The sequence below is a fragment of the Tripterygium wilfordii genome, chromosome 7 (genome assembly GCF_013401445.1).
Source record: "Tripterygium wilfordii isolate XIE 37 chromosome 7, ASM1340144v1, whole genome shotgun sequence".
NCBI lineage: Eukaryota > Viridiplantae > Streptophyta > Magnoliopsida > Celastrales > Celastraceae > Tripterygium > Tripterygium wilfordii.
This window is the reverse complement of record NC_052238.1, coordinates 4,865,654-4,889,886: the sequence shown is the minus strand read 5'-3', so window position 1 is coordinate 4,889,886 and position 24,233 is coordinate 4,865,654. Positions and strand designations below refer to the sequence as shown.

Here is a 24,233-nt window from a genome sequence, read left to right as displayed (position 1 = left end):
TATAAGAAGAAAACAGAGGAGGAGAAATTCCAAGCTTTATAGGAAAAATCACCACCACCATTACCAACAACAACAACAGCTAGCAAAGAAGAAGTAGGTCCCACGCGCATTTCGAGAAAATATAAGAAAGAAGCGAAACCTCGCAACTTCAGCATCCTTTCCTTTTTCCCATTCCAATTTAGCCAACCCGGCACGCGTCTTCGCACATAGATATTAAAAGCCAACCTCCTCCCCATTCCAAGCCAATCCACCAGAATAATTCACAAGCGCAGGCTCTCTTACTTTTCAATCCCGAGAACCCAAATCTTTGACCCTCTCTCTTCTGCATTGGTCTTTGATTAACTGTTTTTGTTGGGTATGGGGAACTATGTATCTTGCGCGCTAGCAGGGCCTTTGATGAAGACTAATAAGGCTGCAAGGGTGATTTTTCCGACCGGGGAAGTGCGGCAGTTCCGGGAGCTGGTGAAGGCGGCGGAGCTTATGTTGGAGTGTCCGAATTTCTTCTTGGCGAATTCTCAGTCTCTTAATATTGGCAGGAGGTTTTCTCCTCTAAGTGCGGATGAGGAATTGGAGCTTGGAAATGTTTACCTTATGTTCCCAATGAAGAGAGTGAGTTCTGTGGTCACTGCTGCCGATATGGCTGTGTATTTCATGGTGGCTAATTCTGCTGCGAAGCGGATATCGGGCGGTAAACTGAAGGTTTTGCCGGAGTCTGGAGGTGGACGCAGCGATGATGTTGGAGAAAATTCCCCAGAGAGGATTGAATCCGGATTGAGTTTCGAGGGGGTGGAGGAGTTTCAGGTGTCTGAGTTTAAGTACAGAATAGCTTCTTGTAGATCAAGAAAGCCTGCTTTGGAGACTATAAGAGAAGAACCAGTGTGGACTAGATGAGGAGTTCTGATTTTGGTAGGCTGGATGGCGAAGAGAGAGATCCCTTGTTCTTGTCTCTCTTCTCTATTTACTCTCATCTTTATTAACAAAGAGAGAAATAGCACTTTTGAGGCAAAGATTTGATCTTGACGACTTGGGTACCGTATACTGTTTTTGGATGATCAAATTCAAGAACACCATTAATCATTGAATTGTGGGTCTGAAATAGATTTTGTTAGTATTGATTGAGAAAACAAATGGAATCAGATTGAAGATGTGTACATAATGTTTGATCTTATTGTGATGGGTCATTTGGTATAACCATTGTTGTACTTGTTGTTTCTTAGTTGAAGATCCAAGGACTGATTAAAAAAAAACAAAAGGTTGCAGATCCAAGGAATACATTACATACTGTTGAAACCTAAGTTCTGTACTTGTTCTTGTTTGATATTATAAAAACATTCATTTCGATGTTCCCTTTGTGTTAGAATATCACTAACACTTTAAACCCAGAAAAATCTAAAGTCATTCACTCATATCCGCTTGTCATCTACTCAACATATCATCCAAACTTTGTTCAATGTAAGATTGTTCCCCAATGAGGATAGAAGACCAAATGATATTAGACCAAACAAGTAGCTGCTTCTTTTTTTAAACCCATAAGGACACTTCCGGACTTGTCTATTTTAGCCCGTTAATTTGGGCTCAAACTAGGGCTGAACATGCCATGAGCACAATTTGTCGACAAATAGATTGGGTCGAGGCCTAGCGAGAAATTGGATGGGAATAGATCCCACCAAGAATTGAATCACGAAAACCTCACAAGCATACGCCTTTAGCCGAAATCGATAACCGGTTGGGTTATCCCAATTTGGTTAAAAAAACAAGTAACTCTTGTTATCTTATATTTCATCTTTTTGAGGATTGAAGTTTTGATTCAACCAAAACTACTTAGGGTAACAAACTAATTAGAACAGATCAAAGGATGGAAGAAGCTCAAGGTGAAGGACTTTGACTTTGAAAAAAGAAGTGGCTAAATATTTTAACATTGAAGCCATTAAATCCGTGCGTTAATAATAGTCAGACCGCGTAGACTCTGTCATGGAATGCCCACATGTCATGAAAGTATTTATAATTTATTTTCCTTTTATTTTTCAGCTGGACACCCAAGGAAGTGTTATTGGACTAATGTTGGCAACATGTGATTCTACTTTACTGGACTAATTAAAAGCCCATGGGCTCTACACTCTTATTGTGGCCCAAGGTGCCAAATGTTGAAATGTCAAAGATATTTGCCCATCTCGGAGCGTGTTGACATAGTCATCACATGATTGGCCGACTCAGAGCAACAAAGTACAAGTATAAATGGGCTGGGCTTAATAGGCTTAAAATAGCGAGGTTCATCACCCGTTTAAAGACGTCTGGGCTAAAGTTGAGGCCCAAGAAAATATGGCCCAAAATAATTATCTTTATGAATTTATTTTTTTTAAAAGATCATCAATTCTAGTTGGTACACACTACACACTACACATGGAAGAGAATTTGTCTTGTTGAATAGTAATTTCAGTCAACCTCTATAGGGACTTGCAAACATATTACATATATATATGCAAAAATTCTATATATATGAAGAAATTCTCTACATGAAGAAAACAATGGTGCGCATAGGAGAATTCTTATTTATATTGTCTGCAGCTGTACACGTAATAGTGCAATGATCTCGTTCATCTCAATTTAGAATAAAACCCTAACCGCAACTAATTTGAATAAAGCAAGAACAGTTAGATCTAGAATTCAAGACTCTCGACAGGACGTCATAGGGGTGGGATGGCATGCGCCGCCACTAACAATGATATCTTTTTTAAAAATACCATTTTTGTAACAGTTCCAAACCCATTTGAGTAGTAACATACAACATTTAAGTTTTATTAAGAGGGTCCATTTTTAGAGTTCTCTCAACTAGAAAACAAATATATTTAATTTTAACTTACTAATTAGGCTAATTATTAAGTTCAGTTAATTAAGTGATTAATGATGAGGTAAACAAAGCATAGGCAAAGAGAACCACAAAGAAAGACCAGACCTAGTGATCCGCCAACAGAACACACAAGCTCCAAGGACTCACGAACCATAACATCTCTTTTGTGTTGACTATCATCATAGCCAGATCGGTAGTTCCAACCGTTCTTGAGCTTGCAATAGCTGTCCATCCACTCTTTCTTCTTCACTTGTTCTATTCTATGTTTTAGAACACCCATGTTTGAGTCCACAATATTTGTTGATTTTCCTGCCAACCAAATCATGATTTTATATATATATATATATATATATATATATATATATATATATATATATATATATATATAACATTTAACTTTGTACATGAACCAGATATATATATATATATATATATGTACAATCCCATGTCAAATGAGATGATCTCTAATCTTTTGAAAGGTAATATTAAGAATTAAGAGAGAGGAATACCTTCATCCCTGAAACTTTGGGATTTGATGATTAGGGGGAATTGGTTTAGTACTTTGCGGCCGCGACACCGAGAGGGATGGCTTATACTGCTGAAACTTTTGAGAAAGGAAGCCATCATATATGGTGTTGATAGGCTTGCAACTAATATCTTTGGCATATATACATACATATATATGTGTGTGTGTGTGTATTGATGATCTGACATATACATTGTGTGTGTGTATGTATATTGATGATCTGACATATACATTTTTTTATATATATAATATAATATAAAGACGTATTGATATTGTGAAAGGAAGTTATTGACATGTGGAACTTCAAATTGCGGTTCATCTGATAGACTTGACTCTTTTTGTCCTACAATATTTTCAGTTTTAATTTCCGTGTAATGTAAGGAATGTATTCGTGTGTCGTTTTGTTAGATGAAAGTTTGTTGCAGAACAATAAGACAGATAATACATATACAATATTACCATAAAAAATTGTTTGCTTGTTCTTCTTCTTTTTTTTTGAAAAGGAATTCTGTAATTTATTACGAATCCATAGACAATAATATATATATATATATATATATATATATATATATATATGTATGTATGTATATGTAAATTGTTTGCTTGTTCTTGTAGTATATGTGTGTGTGTGTGTGTGTTTATATATATACAGAAACGTTGAACGAGATGGAACCGAATCTGAGTAGTTGAACAATTACTGATACTCAATCTCTTTTTTTTGTCTTATCATTTAAATTTTAAAATAGTATAAGAAAGCAAATTCAAGAATTGATAAATGTTTGTCATTGTTGATATTCCGACTTCTTATAAGTTCTAACACATGATTGTATGCATAATTTTTTTTTCCAATTATGCTAGCTTATATGTAGAGAAAACTATACGTGATAGCTTGTCGTATGCAGAAACTCATTGCTCTCCTATCGATCAAACCCTAGCTATATACATGAATGTATATATGTGACACTAAATATATTTATATTCTTTAACCGATCAATCATATCAGCTTAATATATGTTATAATATATGAACAATAATATATCAAGACTTCAATCATGAAATATGAGATAGTAAAGATGATAATTGTCATAAAACTATCTCGTATTGAAGATTAATGTGCCTCTTGTAATGTGGAGATTTTTCTGGGCTTGGGGATCCATCCAACCCACACTCAAGTGTTGTGCGTTTCGGGCTAACCCTGGTCGCGATTCTGATCCACTACTCTACGGCCCATCAACTCCCTACACATTTATTTCAGGATAATTTAATATTTTCACCTCCCTCACTGCTAGAACTCATGACTATTTAGAGTTGAAAGAGTGAGTACCCAAGTTATCAATTAGACAAGCGCATCCAATTGCATTCCTGGGGTAGGCCTCTCCTCCTCTTGCAGTGGCTTTCAGTTTTGTTCCAAGGTATGAATATTCACATGTGACCATAAGCAAGTAAGCTAGGGATAGAGTGAGTTATAGGGTTCTTTCCCGGGCAAAGCTAGGAAGTTTTATTGAGCTTGCTTACATCACGCTAGTTTCGTTCTTGAGTGGGGGGTCACGGAAGAAGTTCGACACCCATAGCCCCCATGTGGCGAACGTTTCCGTGTATTCAGGCTTTTTATTATGGTAATTTTTTGTCTAGCCTTGCTTTTGTCTCTGATGACTAGTTGGTAACTTGGGTACTCACTCTCCCAACTCTAAGGAGTCATGGGTTCTAACAGTGAAGGAGGCGAAGATATTAAATTATTCTGAAATAAATACGTGGGAAGTTGATGAACCTTAGAGGCGTGGATCAGAGTCGCGACTTGACCTAGCCAAGAACGCACCATATCTGGGTGTGAGCCCAGAAAAATCCCCACAAGTAACATAATATAATACACGCACATATATATACATATCAGCTTGTCGAGATGTTGACATCATCTTATTTTCTTTTCTTTTGTGCTTTTGGAAAAAGACATATTTTTCACTCAATTATTACACAATTACTATATAATAAGAGGCTGCTATTAGATCTCTTGAACAGCCATAGATACAAGAATCCCAACAAAAAAATTGAAACCTATGGGTTAAATATACATATATACATATGTGTGTGTGTGTGTCTACATATAATATGCATGATTAGGTTGTACAATCTGAAGATCTGATCATGGTGTTGTAAATAATAGATCAAAAGACCAATATATAGGGCACGTAGCCACTCCTTGCAAACAACGTGGTACTTGCTAAAGGGATCCCATTTTAATATTAAGAATCTCTTGGACATATGATTGCTCTATCAGATATTGCATATCAATGTTATATTAAATATATTTTTAAGGAAATATAATTTTATTTTCTTTACAGCTAAGATCCACAAAAGGTTAAGATAAAATTAGGGGTGGGACTTGGTAGTTGTTTGGTTCACACTTGACATAACACAGCTCATCCACGTACCTGACCTATGAGGCTATGCGCCAGCTCGATCAATTTTACAGATTTGTTTCAACTTTGAATGGCGCATCAACGACTTCTAAATAATAATAAGAACATATAGTTGGAACACGTCGCCATGCACCAAGAGAGAAGCTGGAACAACTAGCCAATGAGTAACCGACTACGTGTACTCACACTTCCTCTGCCTTTTCTTTCTTGTAACTTTTGTGCTGAACGTTTAAGAAAAAGAAAAAGCCATCAAGGTACACATGTTTCGTGGAGATGATAAAGGAAGAAGATATAGGTGTATTTAATTTGATCAATTCACTTCGGCTCACTAATCTAATGTCATCATTAGTGAATGAAATAAGGGTACCACTACCATCATCAGGTTACTTTTTCAATATGTAGTTAGGCAGATAAAATTAAAGTGGATTAGATTGATAGAGTTCATATAAAGAATCTGTAATTACCCATAACCACTCGACGATCCAGGATATACACCGGTCTTATTTTTAAAAATTTAAAGAAAAAGAAACACCTGCCTAATTAGCTTTACCCTTCAAAGACTCTAATCATTGAGTCATGCTACAGTTTCTGAATGCACACAATTAAAAGATACTGAGATTGTCCAAATATATGGCAGCTGTCTATTAAAACTGAATACATTCTAATGGACACCGTCTATAATACACCTACAAGATTAACAAACTATATGCGTATAGAACACACTAAAACAGCTACATATGTACCCGCTCAAGAGGAATAAGTCTGGTACGGTCACCTGGATTACATAACTACACATGGAAGTTGAAGGTCTTCACATAAAAACATGACGGCAAGCACAGGAGAGTTAGGATTCATATGTCCATGTCATCAAAAATCTCCCCATCGTCCTCATAACCAAGGGTCTCAAAATGAAATCCATCAGCTAAGTTACTGCCAAACAGCAATCACGAAGTCATAAATAATTGATGGCAGTTTGAAGGAATTCACACTCTGTAAACAGTTGAAGAATTTTTGCCCACCTTAAACAGCAGCAACGGAAATTCACAACACGCTTTAGTTTTCTGTTGTAGAAGAAGAAATTGAAAGACCATCTGATAAAAAAAAAGTAGCATCCAAGTCATTCTAACTTAAACTCATATTCACATCTACATGAAAGTCGATGCATTGATGACATAGGAACTTACATTGCTCCTCTCTCTAGAAAAGGGTCCGCATCAGAATCCGGATTGTAACTATATATTTCACATTCTGCTAGCTTTACAACCTGCGTTATTGGTTATCATTAATCTGCATCATGGTATTACTTTTCTCTCCAGTTCTTTAGACTAAGCTCACCTCATCCAAAGCCTTCCGCAAATCTTCCAGCAGGGAATAGCCTTCATTTGCCTCATTCCATTCCTGCACAATTCAATAAACCCAATAAGCCATAGATTTTGTTCAGAAGAATGATCACTGTAAAAAAGGTAAAAGATGATAGATAAGCTAAAATATAGTCACCAGCCATTCCTTCAATTGAACAGCATGGCACAAATGAGAACCCAGCAATCACTTCCCCTTCCCTCTCCTTTTTCACTTTAAAAGGTTACTCTCCATTTGGGTAAAATCTCTCTCAACCAATGGGGAAAAAGATCAAAAAATAAAATAAAATTATGAATGAGTAGAAGAAAGGCAAAAGGTCCCAACATACAATTACACATTGTTCTTTGACTCAAAAGTATTGCAAATAAACGAAAGCTTCTCTCTTATCGAGTTAATTTGATTACTGGAACAATTGTAAACTTCTGAAACACTACCTTCGATGCTTCAAGCATGTAGGTATCGAAAATCTGCTTAAAAGTGTCCCAGGTTTCCTCCATAAAAAACTGGTGAGCCTTCACTGCACTGGAAATCACAAAAAAGGAAAAGAGACTCCGTAACATAGAGCAGCCACATAAAAACCATATAAAAATTGATCAAGAACACGCCTTTTCCCCTTCTCTTTGGTGCTGAGGACTAACAGAATGGTTGGTGGGACACACACACAAACCAACCAAATCAATGGAACAATAAGGTTTGGGAAATGGAGAGACTTGAACTCTCAGCTCCTCTTAGAGCAACAGTAGTCTAAACTGTCTGTCAAACCTTTTGACAACACTCCCAACACATTTCCAAGAGGATTATATAGCGGGTTGCCATGACGCCCAAGAAGCTGACATTGGCATTACCCATAACCCTCTTTTTAGTCTTCTTAATAATATGTTTGTTAAAGCATATACAGAAATACCTGAAATCGTAATCAGGACACGTGTGATAGAGTGCAAGGACCAGGTAAATCAAAGTCTTCCGGCTGGAAAACGCATATAGGAAAACCTGTCATGTAAACATAGAGAAAGCCAACATACCTAAACATATCTAGCTGTTAATAACCACCTGGATCTGCTGAGCAAATATTCAGCGGGGGAGGAGGAGTAGCTGTCTGAGGATTTCCCAAGATAGTCAAGGATCTTGACGAGAAACAAGAAACAGACAAAAAAAAATTAGAGGGAAAATAAATACACAGATGCACTAAGAACTTGCAGTCAGAGCAAGAATACACAGTGAAGCAAACTAAAACAAGCGTGCCAAAAATATACTCTCCATCCGATTTCCTTATCTAAAGCATAATTTAATGATATTGTTAAGACTAGTATTAGAATATATATAAATTATGTGAAACACGCCAACTAAGTTAAACTTGTTGGTTTGGTGTGTTTCACATCATTTATATATATTTAACAGATATCATATCAAGCAGAAAGCAGATAAAAAAATATCCGTAATACTGCTCACAAAAAGAAGGGGGAGAGGAAATAACTACCCATGGTAAAATGCATTAAAAAACACATACTATTCTCAATGAATTTTGTTTGGAATAGTGAGGGAGGAAGAGAGATAACAAAACGTTCTCCTCCTCTATACTGAAACAATATTAGGAAAAACAATGACAGTAGGGATTAAGGAAAAATAATTTTTTGACAAATCTAGCAGCCAAAGTAACAAAGGGGAAAAACAATCAACACAGGTGCAGCAACAATAAGAAACAATAAAAAATCATAAGATTCAAAGAATTCATATATCATTACAGTTTAGCAGATAGTTTAGATAAGCCAAGTACATGTTTCATGTGCTTAATGTACCTCGTGCTCCAAACTGAGAGAGAGCTTCTTGTCTGTTCCTGTGTGCTTGCCTGGAAGAAACAACAAAAGGAGTAAGTGACTCAAAGATCATATACCATTTCTGGAAGGGTTCTCATATTATATCTGTACTTACAAGAGTAAGCTTCAAGGCATCCTTTGATGGAGCGTTCTCCGAGATTCAAATGACTCAAGAAATCATTTATGCTGCAAAACAAAGGTTCAACTAATCTTCATATGGCACCTGAGAAAACTCATTAAGTGGGGAGAAAAGCGAATTACTGTAATTCCTCATAGAAAGATTCATTCAAAAAAATTACCGGTCCAGAGGGGTGTACTCTAAGAACTTCATGATGAGGGTTTCCAAAAAGAGAGAGCGATTTCCAAATGACTCAAGCTGACAGCACTGAAAAAAATTTATTATTCAGTAAGTTGAACAGGAACATACACATGTACAGAAGCAAAACAGCAGAACATTTGCGAGTGCCAAAAGTCAAAGCACATTGTATCCGATTAATAATGCCAAATGGAAAATGGTTAGGACGAAACAGAAGTTCAACAGCATCATATGTGTTCAAAACAATGACAAGATTGTCAATGCGAAGACAACATATAATTAAGCCTAGATATATTTTTTATGAAATCTTATCAGGCCCTTCTTCTTATGCAGTTTATGCTGCAAATTAAGTAACACGAAGACGTCCATTATCATTCCAGCACAAAAATGACAAGGCAAAACAAAACCACATTTATCATAAAGCGACACAATTGTTAATGGAATCATAACAAATGGTAAAAGCGAAATGTCAACGTAAATGAAGTTATGCAACATGAAGAAGCCATGAATGTTGATGAGGCTCATATACAACTCTAACAAAGAAAATGCTACTCTTCGTCAATTTTTTGGTTTGTCATTTTTTCTCAAGAATGGCCAACACAGCCAGCCCATTTTCAAAGAATGAACAAATGAGAAGACAAAAGGACAGCAGAAACTGGAAAGAGAAGATGAACCAACACCGCCATAAGCTGGAAGTACTCTAATTTGACAGATGACCAGCAAATTTAAATTCAACGACCTAAACTATCACTTTCAAACTACCAAAAATACTTATGTGGTTTCAACACCTGTCACTGCTACATTTGATCAAACTGCCTCCAAACAATACACGGACAAAAAATGATAAACATTATTGCCTTCAACAACTGACATTCATAACTCTTCTGTCACCACCCCCATCATGTGATACCGAAAACAAAATTTCTACACTGCAAATTGAAAGGTAGGTCCACATTACGAACAAATTTTCTCTGTGAACATCAATAAATAGACAATAAAAGAAAGAGTGATGATGATTTATGCCCTCAAATTTAAGAAGCTAATATCACAAACAAGCTAAGGTAAATAAACCACAAAAAAGTTAACGGAGAGAAAGCCACAACACATCAAAACAAGATCAATCTATTACCGAAAACTGGGAACTAGATCATGCGAAATTACCGTAAGAGATAATAAATTACTTAATTCTAATTGATTCAAACTACGCTGCCATTATATGATTATCGTAAACAACTTGATTTGCACGTATTTCGTGAGCACATAAAGCGATTTCGACATTATAACATGTATTTAACAAGACATCGAAGCATTCAGAACCAAATCATTCATCGTACAGATTCGATACTGAATCAACAAAATTACCAAAAATTGGCGAAGAAATTAAACAACAAACGGAAACAATAACATAAAATCGCATCAGAGAAGAAACCATACCTGGCAGAGCGTTCTGGAAGAGAGCGGAAACAAAAATTTGTTTGAATTTTAAGGGTTAGGTGTTGTAGGACTTACCTAAAATAAAAGTTCGGTGTAATGGGGATCGAGAAGAGCCCTAAATTCGAATATGCTCTGGATTGGGGACGAATTGAATATGATTGGTCATTGGGGGATAAACATGGATTTTGTGAAACGATGGGGTCTTGGGCTGGCCAGTCGGCCCATTCTCCATCGCTAATCCACCACAATATTGCATTATTCTTAGTTGGACCAACCCGATTAACTGCCCAAAGCAAGGATGTAACTTGTAAGCCCGTTGGCCCATAACCAGTGATCCAGTGCCCAGTGGACGAATTGAGTTTTTTGCTTTGCAGTTTGCACCCTTGACTTCCTTTTAATTGAGGAAATATGCAATGTGATTATCAATTATTACTATGACGTCCCCCTACTTGATCTCTGTACTTAAAACGTACATCCGACAATTAGTCGTGGATCATTCTTTCTGCTGGAATTGACCCCGCAGTGGCGCCCACTATTCAGCCTTTTAGACGAAACAACACATAGCGGATCTTCCTTTCTTCCGTATAACCAGAACCCTAATTCTTGTATTATCACCTTTAATCCCTGTCTATCAGAATTAAATATCCATGTCTCAAACTGATGCGGTTCTGGTTTTGGTTCTTCTGAGTTCATTTCTTCCATGGATCTCCGGATCGCGTTCTATCCTCCGTGAAATAAGCAAAGACAATAAAGAAGAGGTCGAGTACGCGGTTGAACTGAACACCACTAGCTTCGATGCGGTTCTCGGGAACACGCCTGCCACCTACGCCGTTGTCGAGTTCTTCGCGAATTGGTCAGTGTCTTCCTTATAATTACTATTCCTTATTTTTTTGTGTTGATTGAGCGTTACTTCTACTGGTGTTTTGTTTGAAGTCAAATATTTGTAATTCCTGAGCTATTGAACTGGAAATGTGAGCATTGTGAATGCAAAATGTAATTCTTTGTATCTATCATTTTGATGTTTTAGCTTGTAGATGATGTATTAGAACAAGTGTAACGAGTATTTTCAATTTTATCTCTCTAATCTTTGAGACAATATATTCGTTTACCTCCTTTGAACTCATACAACAGTCACGAGTTACAGTGGTCAGTTTGATCCCAGCTTACAAATTACTTTTTTGGAGTTGTTTACAGCTGGTGACTTTGCCATGATCATGGTGTCCTTCCTGTTTCTAGCAATCACATCAAAGCTTTGTATGCATGATGATTATATATCTATTGTTCAGGATTTACAATTATTCCTGCATATTTGACAAATTTTTTTCTAGCTTCTAAAATGTCGATGTTGATACCAAAAACAGTATTGTAATATAATTTTTCTATTAGTTCCTTTTTTTTATTTTAAAATTGACTTTGATACAAGCCGCATTTTAATAACATGCTTTAGTTGATTCAAGGCTCAAGTCTCAAAGTCCATATGTCATAGTTCTTTGACATTCAGCCTTGTGTTCGAGAAATGCTTGATGATGTAACATTGTTGGTTTGCGCCGCTTCATTTATTTTTTTTCTTTTATATCTCCTCAATTATTGGCTTATTGTTATTCAGGTGTCCTGCATGCAGAAACTATAAGGTATGACATGGTCTGTTCCGTAATCCATTTCTGAATATATATTTTTATATGTTCTTAGTTGTTTGGGATTCAAATCTGCAGCCCCATTATGAAAAGGTTGCAAGGCTCTTCAATGGACCTAATGCAGTGCATCCTAGTATTTTATTGATGACAAGGGTGGACTGTGCATCGAAGGTATATACAATATGGCGTATTGATTTGAATTTTCATTTGATCTAGAGTTCCATTATTCTTTATGGTACTGAAACTTCTTTTTGCGTAGAGCAACACATTTTTCTTAACCAGTTCAAAATTGGCTTCTAGGTGGTTGGCATGATTTTAGTTTCCTGTGCAAGATTTTCAGGGATAAAGAAGTTCCAAGGCATATGTATAATTGCTCATATACAGTGGGAAAAACCTTTTGTTGATAGCACCAGTTGTCTTTATAATTTTTTAGTTCCTCTCAGCAGTACTGTATTGAATAAATTGTTCATAGAGTGCAAAGTACCTGAATTGATTGGCAGGTTCAACTCATCATAAAACCAATTTGCCTTTAACAAGTTGTTTGACTTAAAACTAGGAATTGCTGCAGGCTTTGAATTTGGTGAAAGTGTGAAACCATTGGTTGCTTTATGCACAGAATACGTTTGTGAAGTTTATGGGAAACTTTGTAAATTGTGGAAAGCATGAGAATATACTGAAATTATGCTTTCTTTTATAGATTTTGAAAATTGGGGAGTTGGAAAATAGGCGATGTCATGTCATGCCCTTTGGTGCCCTTTGGGGAGTTGCAAAAGAGTGTTGTTAAATGTTAACCATATTGATTAGTCCAAGTATTATAATGTTTTATAGCATTTCTTTCAGCTTTCTTCTATTGCTGTGGTGTTAGTAGATACCTCTCATTGGTTTTCAATTGACTTTCTTCTATATATTACAAATTGGGGCTTCATGATTAGACCTTCTTTTTACTTGTTTGGCAGCACAGTTAAACAATAAACTCTGTGATAAATTTTCTGTGGCCCATTATCCTACGCTATTTTGGGGTCCTTCTTCAAAGTTTGTAGCTGCTAGTTGGAAACCCAAGCAAGAGAAGAGTGAAATATCTGTAATTGACGATGGACGGACAGCTGAGCACTTGCTTAATTGGATCAATAAGCAGTTAGGCAGGTATGTGGTACTCCTCTAGTTTTCTTTAATTATTTAAGAAGCCTGTTCTATGACAATATTAAAAAAGCATGCCATACTTGTTAGTTAAGCTCATGAAAGAAGGGTGAACGGTGATGCCGGATTGCTGGAAGCCATCAATTTTGTGTTCTTTTTTAATTTGTTCTTTTTAAGAGTCAAGAAATCCTTTGTGGAGAAGGTTTCCCTTTTAGGTAGGTCTTTTTTAAAGTCATTATGTTTGTGTAGGTCAGTCAGGTTTAGAAATCCTAATGTTTCCTTAAACCAATGTCTGTAAACATCTATTTAAAGGCTTGCTTGCCTTAGAAATAAAGGAAGAGAGTTTTTATGCAAAGTTGCAGTAGCATAATATTCTTACCTGTTCTATGATAGACTGATACACACTCGGTGAGAGACTAAGAGGGTAAGGTGAACCGATCCGACCCTACCTGAGAGATTCAGTGTAATAATGTTCTAATTTAAAGATTCAGTCACTGTTCCTGTTTGCTGGATGCTCTATTTTTGTTATAAAAACCTATGAATTGGGAATTTTAGTCCTAGGGTTTCTTGAATTGGGGCTGATTTGGGGTGTTACGGTTTCTGGTTCGCTCAATGCTAAACTAAATCTACATCAAATGGTTACTTGGTAAAACCATTTTATTTATTTGTTGTCAGCATTTTAGCAAGAAAAAAAATTCACGAATTCCATCCTATGTTAAAAACTGGATGTGCGTGTGTGCACCAAATTTTTGCATGTGACACCTTTGTGAATTGGGCTGACTAGCTAAGTCACCAAATCTTTCCAAGCTTGAGTATGAGTCTCCAAACTTAGTCAAGTGAGTCGAAGATCAGTTTGCGGCTTTTCTATTTGGTCACTTACTGTGAGAATTCAATCATTTTGGGAAAATTTGCTTCTCGTAATAATACGGTATCTCTAATTGATATCTTGTAAACATGATGAGGTCTTGTTTATGATTCCTCTTTTTAACAATAATCGAATAAAAAGTGCATGGTCCCTGCATCTTGAGTCTTCGCACCTGTGTTTAGACTTTTTCATGAAGACTTGGTCTCTTTTTCCTGATAGCAAAAAAGAAAAACATATCCAAACAATTTTATTTTGCACATATGTGCATTTTCCATGAAAATTAAAACAACTAAAAAAACTGCAGCACCCTAAGAGATTAAGGGAGAAAATTGAGATAGATGATAAGTACTTAAGTAGTATTACCTTGGTTAGAACTAAGCGGGATTGTTTTGATGTTATATATTGCATTCCTTAAACGATAATAGTCACTGAATTGGATGTTTTCCTCATTTCTGGTTGTCATACTTGTTAACAGCTCATATAGCTTGGATGATGAGAAGTTCGAAAATGAATATCTTACATCAAATTTGTCAGATGCTGGACAGGTTTTTCTGTGAGCATAGCTCGAATTTTACTTCATAATAAGCTCAGTTCTCTCACTTGAGATACTAACTTTTTTTGTCTTATGACATTAAAAAGATTGCACGAGCTGTATATGATATTGAGGAGGCAACAACTACTGCCTTTGACATCATCTTAGAGCACAAGGTAAATATTTTCCTCCCCGGCTATTTATTTATTATTTTGTTCACACCCATCATTTTACGATTTCCTGCAGATGATCAAATTGGAAACTCGAGCTTCTCTTATAAAATTCCTTCAGCTTTTGGTGGCTCATCATCCTTCCAGAAGGTAAATTATTACACTTTTCTATATGTACTTTTCTCTAGCCCAATTTGGTGGTTCCTTCATTTCTTCACTCTAGACATTTGCATTAGGTGCAGGAAGGGAAGTGCGGAGGTTCTTGTAAACTTCGATGACTTGTACCCATCAGCTGTGCAGTCAATAAGCAAGCCAGATGTCGTCATGGGTAATGGTGATGGTGCGCTGAGGAATTTCCAGATTTGTGGGAAAGAAGTCCCTCGTGGATACTGGGTAGGTGTTAAAAGGCATTTGCTGATTAATCTCTCAGTCTCTCTCTCTCTCTCTCTCTCAAGTGAGGCAGTGTTTGATTTTTTCCTTTGTTTTGTGCATCAAAAGATGATGTTATCTGCTGTTTGGGGAAGTCTTGGACTCATTTTTCATGCATACATGGAATTTAGTTTCAAACTTTCAACTGCTTCCATGTAATGTTTTAGTATTATTGACGTTTGAGCTAACTGCGATTTCATCATCAAAATGTTGTTCGATAAGTTGGCTTGTGATGGCTATATTTCCACAAGTGAGTTTCATGAAGGCATCATTTCTAACCATGCGATGCTTTGATCACCTCACTATGCATACATGAACATTTCAACTATTTCAGCATAATGTTTTACAATTATTAACATTTGAGCTAATGAAGTGCATTTGTGAACCCCATTTAAGTGCATTTTCTTTGGGGCTTTAATCACCAAAATCTAATGGTAATTGCCGTACTGTTATGACTAAAAAATTATCTGATAACAGCAATATGTGTAAAGGTTTGTTTGTGCCTAGTGCTAAAGTTGCTTCACTGCGACTTAGAGGTCATAGATCAAATTCTGGGAACAATCTCTTTCTGTTCATCTTGCTTTTCCTTGACCCTGCTTCCATGGCAGGAACCTTTTGTGTGAGTTGTTTCATTTTTTCTAACAGTGTGTATGTATAATTTACCCTAAGGTGGTATTAATCATTACCGGGATAGTTATTTGAGTAGTATTTTATTGTAGCACTCTTAAAAGTCAATGGTAGTACTACCTAATTTTATTAGTATTCTTCCTGGCCTGGGAGTTATTGTATCAGTTTAAACAGTCATTCTTTGTGAACTTCTTACTTCTTTGTATCAGTTCACATTGATGAATGCTCCTTGCGAATTTATTGTGTTAACTTAAAGAAAGAACTGATTTGTTTGATCTGGTGTTGCTGTTTCTGCAGATGTTTTGCCGTGGCAGCAAAAATGATACAAGGGGCTTCAGGTGATTGTTTATTTATTCCAGATGTTTTCATCCATCTTGTACTTCATTTTCTTAGGTATTTTTATATGTTTAGTGAAATGCAAGCTTAAGAGAGATCGGTGAATGTAGTGATTATGTAGATGCTGCTATGCTTTGAACTTTTTCTCATATAAAGAAACTTTGCATTTGTTTGTTAATAAGCCATTATTCTGCTGATTTATTTGGGGTTGGCATGGCTGTGTAAAGATGAAATTGAATTTAATGCTGGAATGTACTTCATAATGGTTCAAATAAAGTGCGTTTAAGCCATTTCACAGCTTTCATCTTATGGAACTCCTGTTGTGGTGGTTAATAATTTAATTAACGAATACATGGTTTGTCAGTTTCCTGCCCTCTTAGGAAAGAGGCCCATTGATGCTGTTTCGAGGTGGCTTCTTTTTTTTGCCGCCAGTTATGATAAGAAGTGAATCTTGATGCTGTAGTAAAGTGTCTTCATTGCAACTTAGACATCACATCTTAAAACCACAATCTCTTCATAATGTGGGGGTAAGGCTGCATACATCTGCCCTTATATAGGATCCCACCACCATGCAGGAGACTTGTGCAGTGGATGTTTCGTTTTATTTAGATATGATAAGAATTTGAATCTTGATTGTCGATAGTTTCTTTTGCAGGAACGTTATCGCATTTAAGTATTTTAATAGTAATTCTACTATAATTTTCGAAATGAAAGAGGCACTGCTAGTAAGGCAGGAAATGAATACAACTTTGATGTATATACACACACATTAGGATAATAAATGGAGTTTCTCTCTTGTTTTTCCCCCTTTTTTTCTTCTTATTTCTGTTTGTGTGTTTTTTGTGTCTGCACATGTTACCATGATTTCCAGAGCAGTGTAGTCATTTTATATTGGAGTTTTAGTAAGCTGGTGTGTTAGACACTTATACTGCCATTGAGAGGCTGGTGTATTTTTTCCACATACTAACCTGAGTACCTATTGTTTGATTCATTATTTCATTCTGCAAATGCTGATGTCGTATCACCGGTTTTCTTTTTCTTCATATCTTACGTTGTTTCTTCTTGAATTTTGGAGCTAAATACCTTCCTATGCTGACAAATGAAGGTTTACTTATAGAACCGATTGCATGGGAGCTCTCCTGCTTTCTTCAGTGCTGTAGTTGTTATTGGTTACTGGACTAGTCATTCATCTTTGTGTATATTTGCAGTTGTGGACTATGGGTTCTATTGCATTCAATCTCTGGGAGAATTGATGATGGAGAGAGCCAATTTGCATTTGAAGCTATATGTGATTTTATACACAACTTCTTCATTTGTGAGGAGTGTCGTCAACATTTTTATGAGATGTGTTCTAGGTAAAATGAACTCCACCTATGTTGACTTCTAGCCCCCCTCACATCTATTTGCTTACGCTGCATGTTACTTGTTTTCAGTGTTACTAGTCCTTTCAAGAAATCCCGGGACTTGGCCCTTTGGTTGTGGAGGGCACATAATAAAGTCAATGAAAAATTGATGAAGGATGAAGCTTCGCTGGGAACTGGTGACCCCAAGTTCCCGAAGATTATGTGGCCTTCAAAGCAGCTTTGCTCTTCCTGTTCGCTCTCTCGTGGCCAGAAAGATAATGGAAGTGGTCGGGTTGATTGGGACGAGGATGAGGTTTTCAAGTTCTTGACAGAGTATTACGGGGAAACGCTAGTATCCTTGTATAAGGAAAAAGGTCTTCTTGGGAATGGCGCAACTGATGGGGTTCTTGAAGAGCTGGTGGCTTCAACGAATGCAGTCGTGGTGCCAGTGGGGGCAGCGCTGGCGATTGCTTTTGCTAGCTGTGCTTTTGGAGCTCTTGCTTGCTACTGGCGTTCACAGCAGAAGAGTCGGAAGTATTACCACCAACTACACTCTTTAAAGAACATATGATACCTAGGAGGTTGAGGATTTTCAAAGAGGCTAAAGAAGTATCTTTATAAGAAAAACTTTAAAGGAAGTTAAAAAAAACATGAAGGAACTTAAGAGGGGGAGGGAGAGAGAGTGTAGAAGATTTTTCATAGTTAGGAAGATATTTTATTTTCTAATTTGTTTTCATTACACAACATTTCAGGCGAAGAAGAAAGCTGGACGTAATATAGTTGAGAAGTGATGATACCAATACAAACAAGGTGAAGATCTGAAGGTGCCCAATTTATGGTGCCCAATCAGGTGAAATCAGACACTAAAAGGGAAACCAAGATTGCGTTAATTATGTCAACTGGCATGTCCGTTCCATATAGCTGCAGAGTTTTACCTGAACGTTTTTTATTTGGATTGTACAGATTAATATCATTATCTGATATTTGGAACGACGTTGCCTTTAATTGCGGACTTGTATTGCCATTTAATATCACATCCTATCCATCATTTATCCACAAAACTGTTATATGGACCAAGATTTTGTACGTCATACGGTGAATTCCATGTTTTCTGGGTGTCATTTAACTTCTGCCGGTCAAAGGATGGTGGAAACGCCGGCTTTACGCATTCACCATTAATATGGCCCAAGCCAACTAATTGCAGATTTGCTGGTCTTTGGAGAAAAAAATTTACCATGCAAAGATGTGCCAATTGCCAGTAACTCAGGTAGATGAAGAGAGAAGCAGTTAACATGCCGTTTTAACTCTATTACCATGTATTCCAGGGTATTTGAGTGATAAATGCCAGAGTTATTTACATTAGTAACATTACAAGTCTATTTTTTTTCTTTTCTTGATCATAATCCCCATACAAGACGAGGGAAATGTTTGTTGACTGAACCAGAATTGGACATGAGGACTACACAATGTTGTTGAATTGCTTGATAGTTCTCGTCGTGGTGGAACTGCCTGTAGGTCTCTGAGACTTTTCAATGACACAGCATCTCTAATTTTACCTTTCCAATCTTCGGATGGTTTGGAACTGAACAACAGCATTGTCTTCATCCACCTTAGAACACAGACTATTGAAGATTGGCAGATGCAGTTGTTTCACAATCTGGTTCTACGTCCACCCAACTTAACCAAAATGAATTATATGAGGCTGAATGTTAGAATTCTCAGCTGCTTCATTCATCGAAGTTAATGGCGGGTTTGCCGGCTCCTAATCGAATGACAGAAACCAAAGAACAAATGAACTGTGATGAGGAACAAATTTTAAGAGTTTGAAATGGAAGAGCTCTATAACTTTACAAAAGATGCAAAAGTCTACCCACAAGGAACTTACAAGTTGGCGTCGGTGTCGTTGTAGCGCAATTACTGCTCTTGTCATAACATATACAGGAATAACAATTCCAGCAATTCGTAGAAATAACAACTGTGAGACAAAGAAAAGGAATTTGATCAAAGGCTTCACAGACAGCACTTCAAAAGCTAGTCCCCTCAATCTCTTGGTTTTGAAGCAGTAAACAATCTTACCACAAATAATGGGAAAGATAATTCATCGGTTTCACTAAGAAACATGGGAAGAGTATGTCGTAGAATCAGAAGAACAGTGAACTGCACATGATAAAAGGAGCATTAGATGGAAAATCATGTTCCATAACCTTCATAACCATTTATGTAGACGACTGCAATAAAATACTTAGATATTCATAAATCATAACCAATAGTTCCTTGGGGCCAAATCTCATGATATTCATTTCAAAAGAAATAATTTGCTATTAGGAACTGCAACAAAGAGGAAGCTAACTGTTGCATTTATAGTTTTTCATGTAATATTCATGCAATCATTCGTTCATGTTCACAGTCAAAAATCAACCCTTTTTTTGTCCTACCTTTCCCAAACTATAAACCCTACAGCAGAGGACTTCTCATACTTAGGCCAGACACATAAAGGTGCACACATGTCAATGGGTGGAGAGTGAGAAAGAGAGACAGAGACTTACAATTACAGCAACAGACGGGCAGCAAATCAAGTTTCTTGTAGTTGAAGCTGAATAGTCTTCATATTCTGATAGATTATGGTTAGTTGAGACCATTGCCATGTAGCGGGGTCCACGTAATCCTCTTCTGGCATCCCAATTTCCCCTGTAAAGAGAACCATTGAAACGCATTGGTAAATTCTAGCACAAAGGAGGAACAGGGAGGGTCCCAGAATAGTAGCAGTACATAATCAACCAAGAAGATGACATAAAAGATCACCTGAAGTGTATTGGAACACGCCCAAATTGAAATAGAGGAGTTGGTGCAGTATAACCATGCTTAAATTCCTAAGTTAAAGCACAGTTTAACATGAGAATGAGCAAATATTAATTTCAACAAGTGCTAATCACATAGTACTCGGATGGCTTGAAGCTGCAGCACTATCACAAAAATGAAGTTCAACTAAATTTAAGGAATAGAATCTATCAAAAGTGTAAAGTCTAAAATAGATAAGAGTATAAGACCCACCTGCTGGCATATTTCACATATTGTGTTTCCCTTTTCATCACACCATCTCTGTACACATCTTCTGTGAGCATACTGTGAAAATTCAAGAAACACATACAAAAGACAAACTAAAAGACATTAATTAAAAGTAAATATTCATGAGAAGAAAACCAGTAGATGTTGGGTTACCCCAAATTTAAACAGTCTTGGTGATCCACTGAATCATATGTATTAACAAACTAACAAAATAGTTCCACCTCTCTCAATTGGAAACACAAAGCAAATACCCTCATTGAGGTGGTATGTAAATGATAATCTTCATAATCAGAATTCAGAACACTGTGTTATGGGTAATCTACTCGCCAACTATGCAGGGATCCACCTTCTTTAGTTGAAGCATAAATAATCAAAATTGTGTAATGAAAATAAAACAACATATCGATGGATTTACAATCAAAATGGAAATAATCAAATGCATGTCTGTTCAGTTTTTAGTTCCCTTTTTTTTTCCTGATGAACATATATTGATTTTAATGGTTAATTTAGTTTGTGGAAGACTTGAACCTTCAACCTGTCCAAAATCCTAAGGACCGGCTACCACTAGGCCAATAGCTTCTTTGTTCCTTCATACAAGGAAGATAAGAAAGGTCAAGGTGCACAGGAGACTTATAACACGACAAAGATGGCCATCCTTCAAAAACATTAAAAGTGACTGCAAATGTCAAATTCAATAACTCAACAGTCAACTCTATCAGACAGCTTAAATTCAAATATTAGCAGTTGAATGCTCATAAAAGCATCTGTCGATTTGAGATATTAATCAAGAATGTCAAAGATTATACTAACAACTAGCTGAACAACAAGAGACAAATATAGTATGCCCACCCACAGTACCGATTTACATGTTCAAACTTGAAATAAATTCAAACCAACCTTCAAGCTACCACAACAAGAGCATGGGGTCTCCATATTTAAGTCTTCATCCTCCTCCTGGCATATCCTGCACTCCACCAATTTCCCTGGGGCCAATATGTCTCCAAAATCCACCTTCTGGGATATGTTATCATCTTTTCTTTCATCCACAGCCGAGGATGTGGCTTGCAAAGACCGCTTTCTGCTCTCAATTGCAGCTTCCAAAGTAGACTCAGTTAGCAAACGATCCACCAACAAAACAAAATGATCCCCCATGCTTGAATTCACAATACCCCAAAAAATTTGCTCCGATTGAAATATGATGAAGCAATGCAAAACAAAGTTAAACTCCTTCACTAGAAACCCTGCAAACCATTGACCATGACAGTTAAGTACCAAAAAAAACACCCATAGAGTCTCTAATTATTATTGAATCAAAAATTACAAACTGGATTACTCAAGATACATGTATGAGGATTAAGGCAAAATGCTATCATTGAGAGGAATCAAAGCCTAAAAAGGAATTGCTTTTTTTTTTTTTTGCCTAAATAGAAGCATAAGCACTAAAGAGAAAGATATGGAACGGCATGCCGATAAAAAAGCTGAGCTAAATTAGGGAAAAATAATTTAAGTTAAAGTTCTGCAAAAAGGGGGTTAAAGAGTTTTAATTACAAGCATGCAAGAAAGGCAAAAATGAGGAAAAAGTAGAAACACCTTTACGAACAACAAAAAAAGCTTCTTCTTTTTTTTCCCCTGAAACCAGCTTCCAAACCACACAAGGAGTCACCCAACAGGCAAAAACCCAAATGATCAAAACATGTCCAAAAGCACATAAGAACAGAAAAAAGGAAAAGATACCTAAAAACCCAGGAGATAAAAATAAAACAAACCCAGATTCAAAAAGAGAAGGAGCTTTAACAATACAAGGTCTTAAAGGCCAAAAAGCAAAGAATCTTTACAGAGGAATAGAAGAAGGATTAAAAAGTGAAGCAACGAGAGACTTACAAGAAGGGGATCGTATTTCTTCAAGCAAAGGAACCAATTCCCTCCCCGCGATCGAGAGGAATAAATTAGGTGGTTTTGGAAAGAAGCAAGAGATTGAGTGTGGATTTACAAGCCAAAAATCGGCACTTGATTGCAAATATTCTAAGTTATGAAATTGCAAAGAGAGCACGTCCCCTCGTGTATCGCGCAGTCTGTGTGTCCAATGTTCGTGCCTCGTTGCCTGTGCACCTGCTTCTGCAGAGACACACACGATGAGCGATACAAATACATAAAAGAGGGGAAACCGGGGCCCACGATTCTACCCACTACTTTTTACATACCGTTTATGCCGTTTTCTGCACCAGATAAATCCAAATTCCTGCCCCTTTTCCTTTTCTTTCCCTTCAAAACTTCAATTTAATCATACAGAAGATAAATTACAATCTTAATTTACTCTCTCAGTATTTGATCTTGTTTTCTCAAAAAAAAAATTGATCTTGTTATTCAAATAACTATTAATTCAAAAATCTTGGATAATCAGCAAATCTCGAATACATACCGATTCTGTATGGAAATTTCGAAACTTGTGAGCTGATGCACATCAAACAATAGAGATATAGTATAAACCGTTTGAATGACCATGAATAATGAATTACGTGTACATGTCCTCCATGCTACAAGTATTCTGTATAAAGAATATTATCCATTTTGATAGGATTCTTGAATGTACACAGCCAAAACTTCCTCGAGATGGTTAACGCATATACTTAATTTGATATTATTCAATTTTGAATCTTCTTCCCGGTTTACTTTAAAAAAATTCCGACTTATGTACATGGACAGGTGGCAATAGATTATTGAAAGCTAGTGGATTTGAGGGATATTTGAAAGAAATTAACTAGACAAGAAGATTTAGTTGAAGAGAGAGTTATATAATATGGTTAACTTCATATTTGACTGTTGACTGTTGACCCTCCAATGGTTATTGACATTTTCCATGATGAAGAAGATTAACCATGCATGGAACAGTTTACCTCCTACATGCATGGAGGAACAAAAGCACCAAATGAACATTATAAGGGGTATGGTTGAACAACCATGCATGTTTAGGTTTTGTGCGATGAGATCATCAAAGATAGTGTGTGCGTGTGTTATGCTCCATGATTAGGGATTGATATTGACCAATTACGTAGTCAAGAACCACTACATTAATTGTAATGCTTTGCCATTTTGTGATTAAATAAGTAATTAATAAAGACATGTTGTAATTTAATTAGTTGGAGCACCCATAATGCATTTAAGTAGGTAAGCTAACAATATATACCTAATTAATTATTAAAAGGTTAACTAAATAACCAATTAAGTTTAGTCACTCAATCCTAGACATCACTGTGTTATTTATAATGAGTTTGACCCAATATTTGAAATAATTTACTATCCTCCTAAATACATCTTGTAAAGAAAACGTATCCAAGATTATTATTTATGATGATTGAATTTGCTGAGATAAATCATTCTAA

At 36.5% G+C, this 24,233-nt stretch overlaps 5 protein-coding genes across 9 annotated transcripts; 2 read left to right on the top strand and 3 right to left on the bottom strand.

Moving 5' to 3' along the window:
• Positions 1–357: 357 nt before the first annotated feature.
• On the top strand, positions 358–2,094 carry LOC120002509. Its single transcript, XM_038851276.1, has 3 exons — positions 358–876; positions 1,138–1,185; positions 2,029–2,094. The coding sequence occupies exons 1-3, from the start codon at positions 358–360 to the stop codon at positions 2,092–2,094; spliced, it is 633 nt and encodes a 210-aa protein (XP_038707204.1).
• Positions 2,095–2,514: 420 nt separating this feature from the next.
• Positions 2,515–3,515, bottom strand: LOC120003045. Its single transcript, XM_038851940.1, has 2 exons — positions 3,358–3,515; positions 2,515–3,157 (listed from the first exon to the last, which is right to left on the bottom strand). Exons 1-2 carry the CDS (start codon positions 3,512–3,514, stop codon positions 2,883–2,885), a joined length of 432 nt encoding a protein of 143 aa, XP_038707868.1. The 5' UTR covers position 3,515; the 3' UTR covers positions 2,515–2,882.
• A 2,757-nt stretch (positions 3,516–6,272) lies between these two features.
• Positions 6,273–10,870, bottom strand: LOC120001501 (repressor of RNA polymerase III transcription MAF1 homolog). Of its 3 annotated transcripts, none has more exons than XM_038849863.1 (11): positions 10,715–10,870; positions 9,264–9,349; positions 9,080–9,150; positions 8,947–8,996; positions 8,201–8,274; positions 8,055–8,117; positions 7,585–7,672; positions 7,127–7,189; positions 6,976–7,055; positions 6,811–6,882; positions 6,273–6,721 (listed from the first exon to the last, which is right to left on the bottom strand). In XM_038849863.1, exons 2-11 carry the CDS (start codon positions 9,293–9,295, stop codon positions 6,643–6,645), a joined length of 672 nt encoding a protein of 223 aa, XP_038705791.1. In that variant the 5' UTR covers positions 9,296–9,349; positions 10,715–10,870; the 3' UTR covers positions 6,273–6,642. The 3 variants fall into 3 exon arrangements, with proteins under 3 accessions (XP_038705791.1, XP_038705792.1, XP_038705793.1); XM_038849864.1 differs by having other exon boundaries at positions 10,790–10,864; XM_038849865.1 differs by lacking the exon at positions 10,715–10,870 and adding an exon at positions 10,069–10,134.
• Positions 10,871–11,210: 340 nt separating this feature from the next.
• On the top strand, positions 11,211–18,848 carry LOC120001891 (sulfhydryl oxidase 2-like). Of its 3 annotated transcripts, none has more exons than XM_038850407.1 (12): positions 11,214–11,567; positions 12,321–12,345; positions 12,427–12,519; positions 13,310–13,491; positions 14,826–14,895; positions 14,990–15,058; positions 15,129–15,202; positions 15,295–15,445; positions 16,406–16,446; positions 17,653–17,799; positions 17,878–18,321; positions 18,540–18,848. In XM_038850407.1, exons 1-12 carry the CDS (start codon positions 11,362–11,364, stop codon positions 18,565–18,567), a joined length of 1,530 nt encoding a protein of 509 aa, XP_038706335.1. In that variant the 5' UTR covers positions 11,214–11,361; the 3' UTR covers positions 18,568–18,848. The 3 variants fall into 3 exon arrangements, with proteins under 3 accessions (XP_038706333.1, XP_038706335.1, XP_038706334.1); XM_038850406.1 differs by having other exon boundaries at positions 15,289–15,445; XM_038850405.1 differs by lacking the exon at positions 18,540–18,848 and having other exon boundaries at positions 11,211–11,567; positions 15,289–15,445; positions 17,878–18,533.
• A 213-nt stretch (positions 18,849–19,061) lies between these two features.
• On the bottom strand, positions 19,062–23,414 carry LOC120001893. Its single transcript, XM_038850408.1, has 10 exons — positions 23,273–23,414; positions 23,055–23,123; positions 22,735–22,968; positions 21,751–22,094; positions 20,839–20,910; positions 20,590–20,657; positions 20,334–20,475; positions 19,864–19,944; positions 19,673–19,762; positions 19,062–19,549 (listed from the first exon to the last, which is right to left on the bottom strand). Exons 1-10 carry the CDS (start codon positions 23,313–23,315, stop codon positions 19,466–19,468), a joined length of 1,227 nt encoding a protein of 408 aa, XP_038706336.1. The 5' UTR covers positions 23,316–23,414; the 3' UTR covers positions 19,062–19,465.
• Positions 23,415–24,233: the final 819 nt, after the last annotated feature.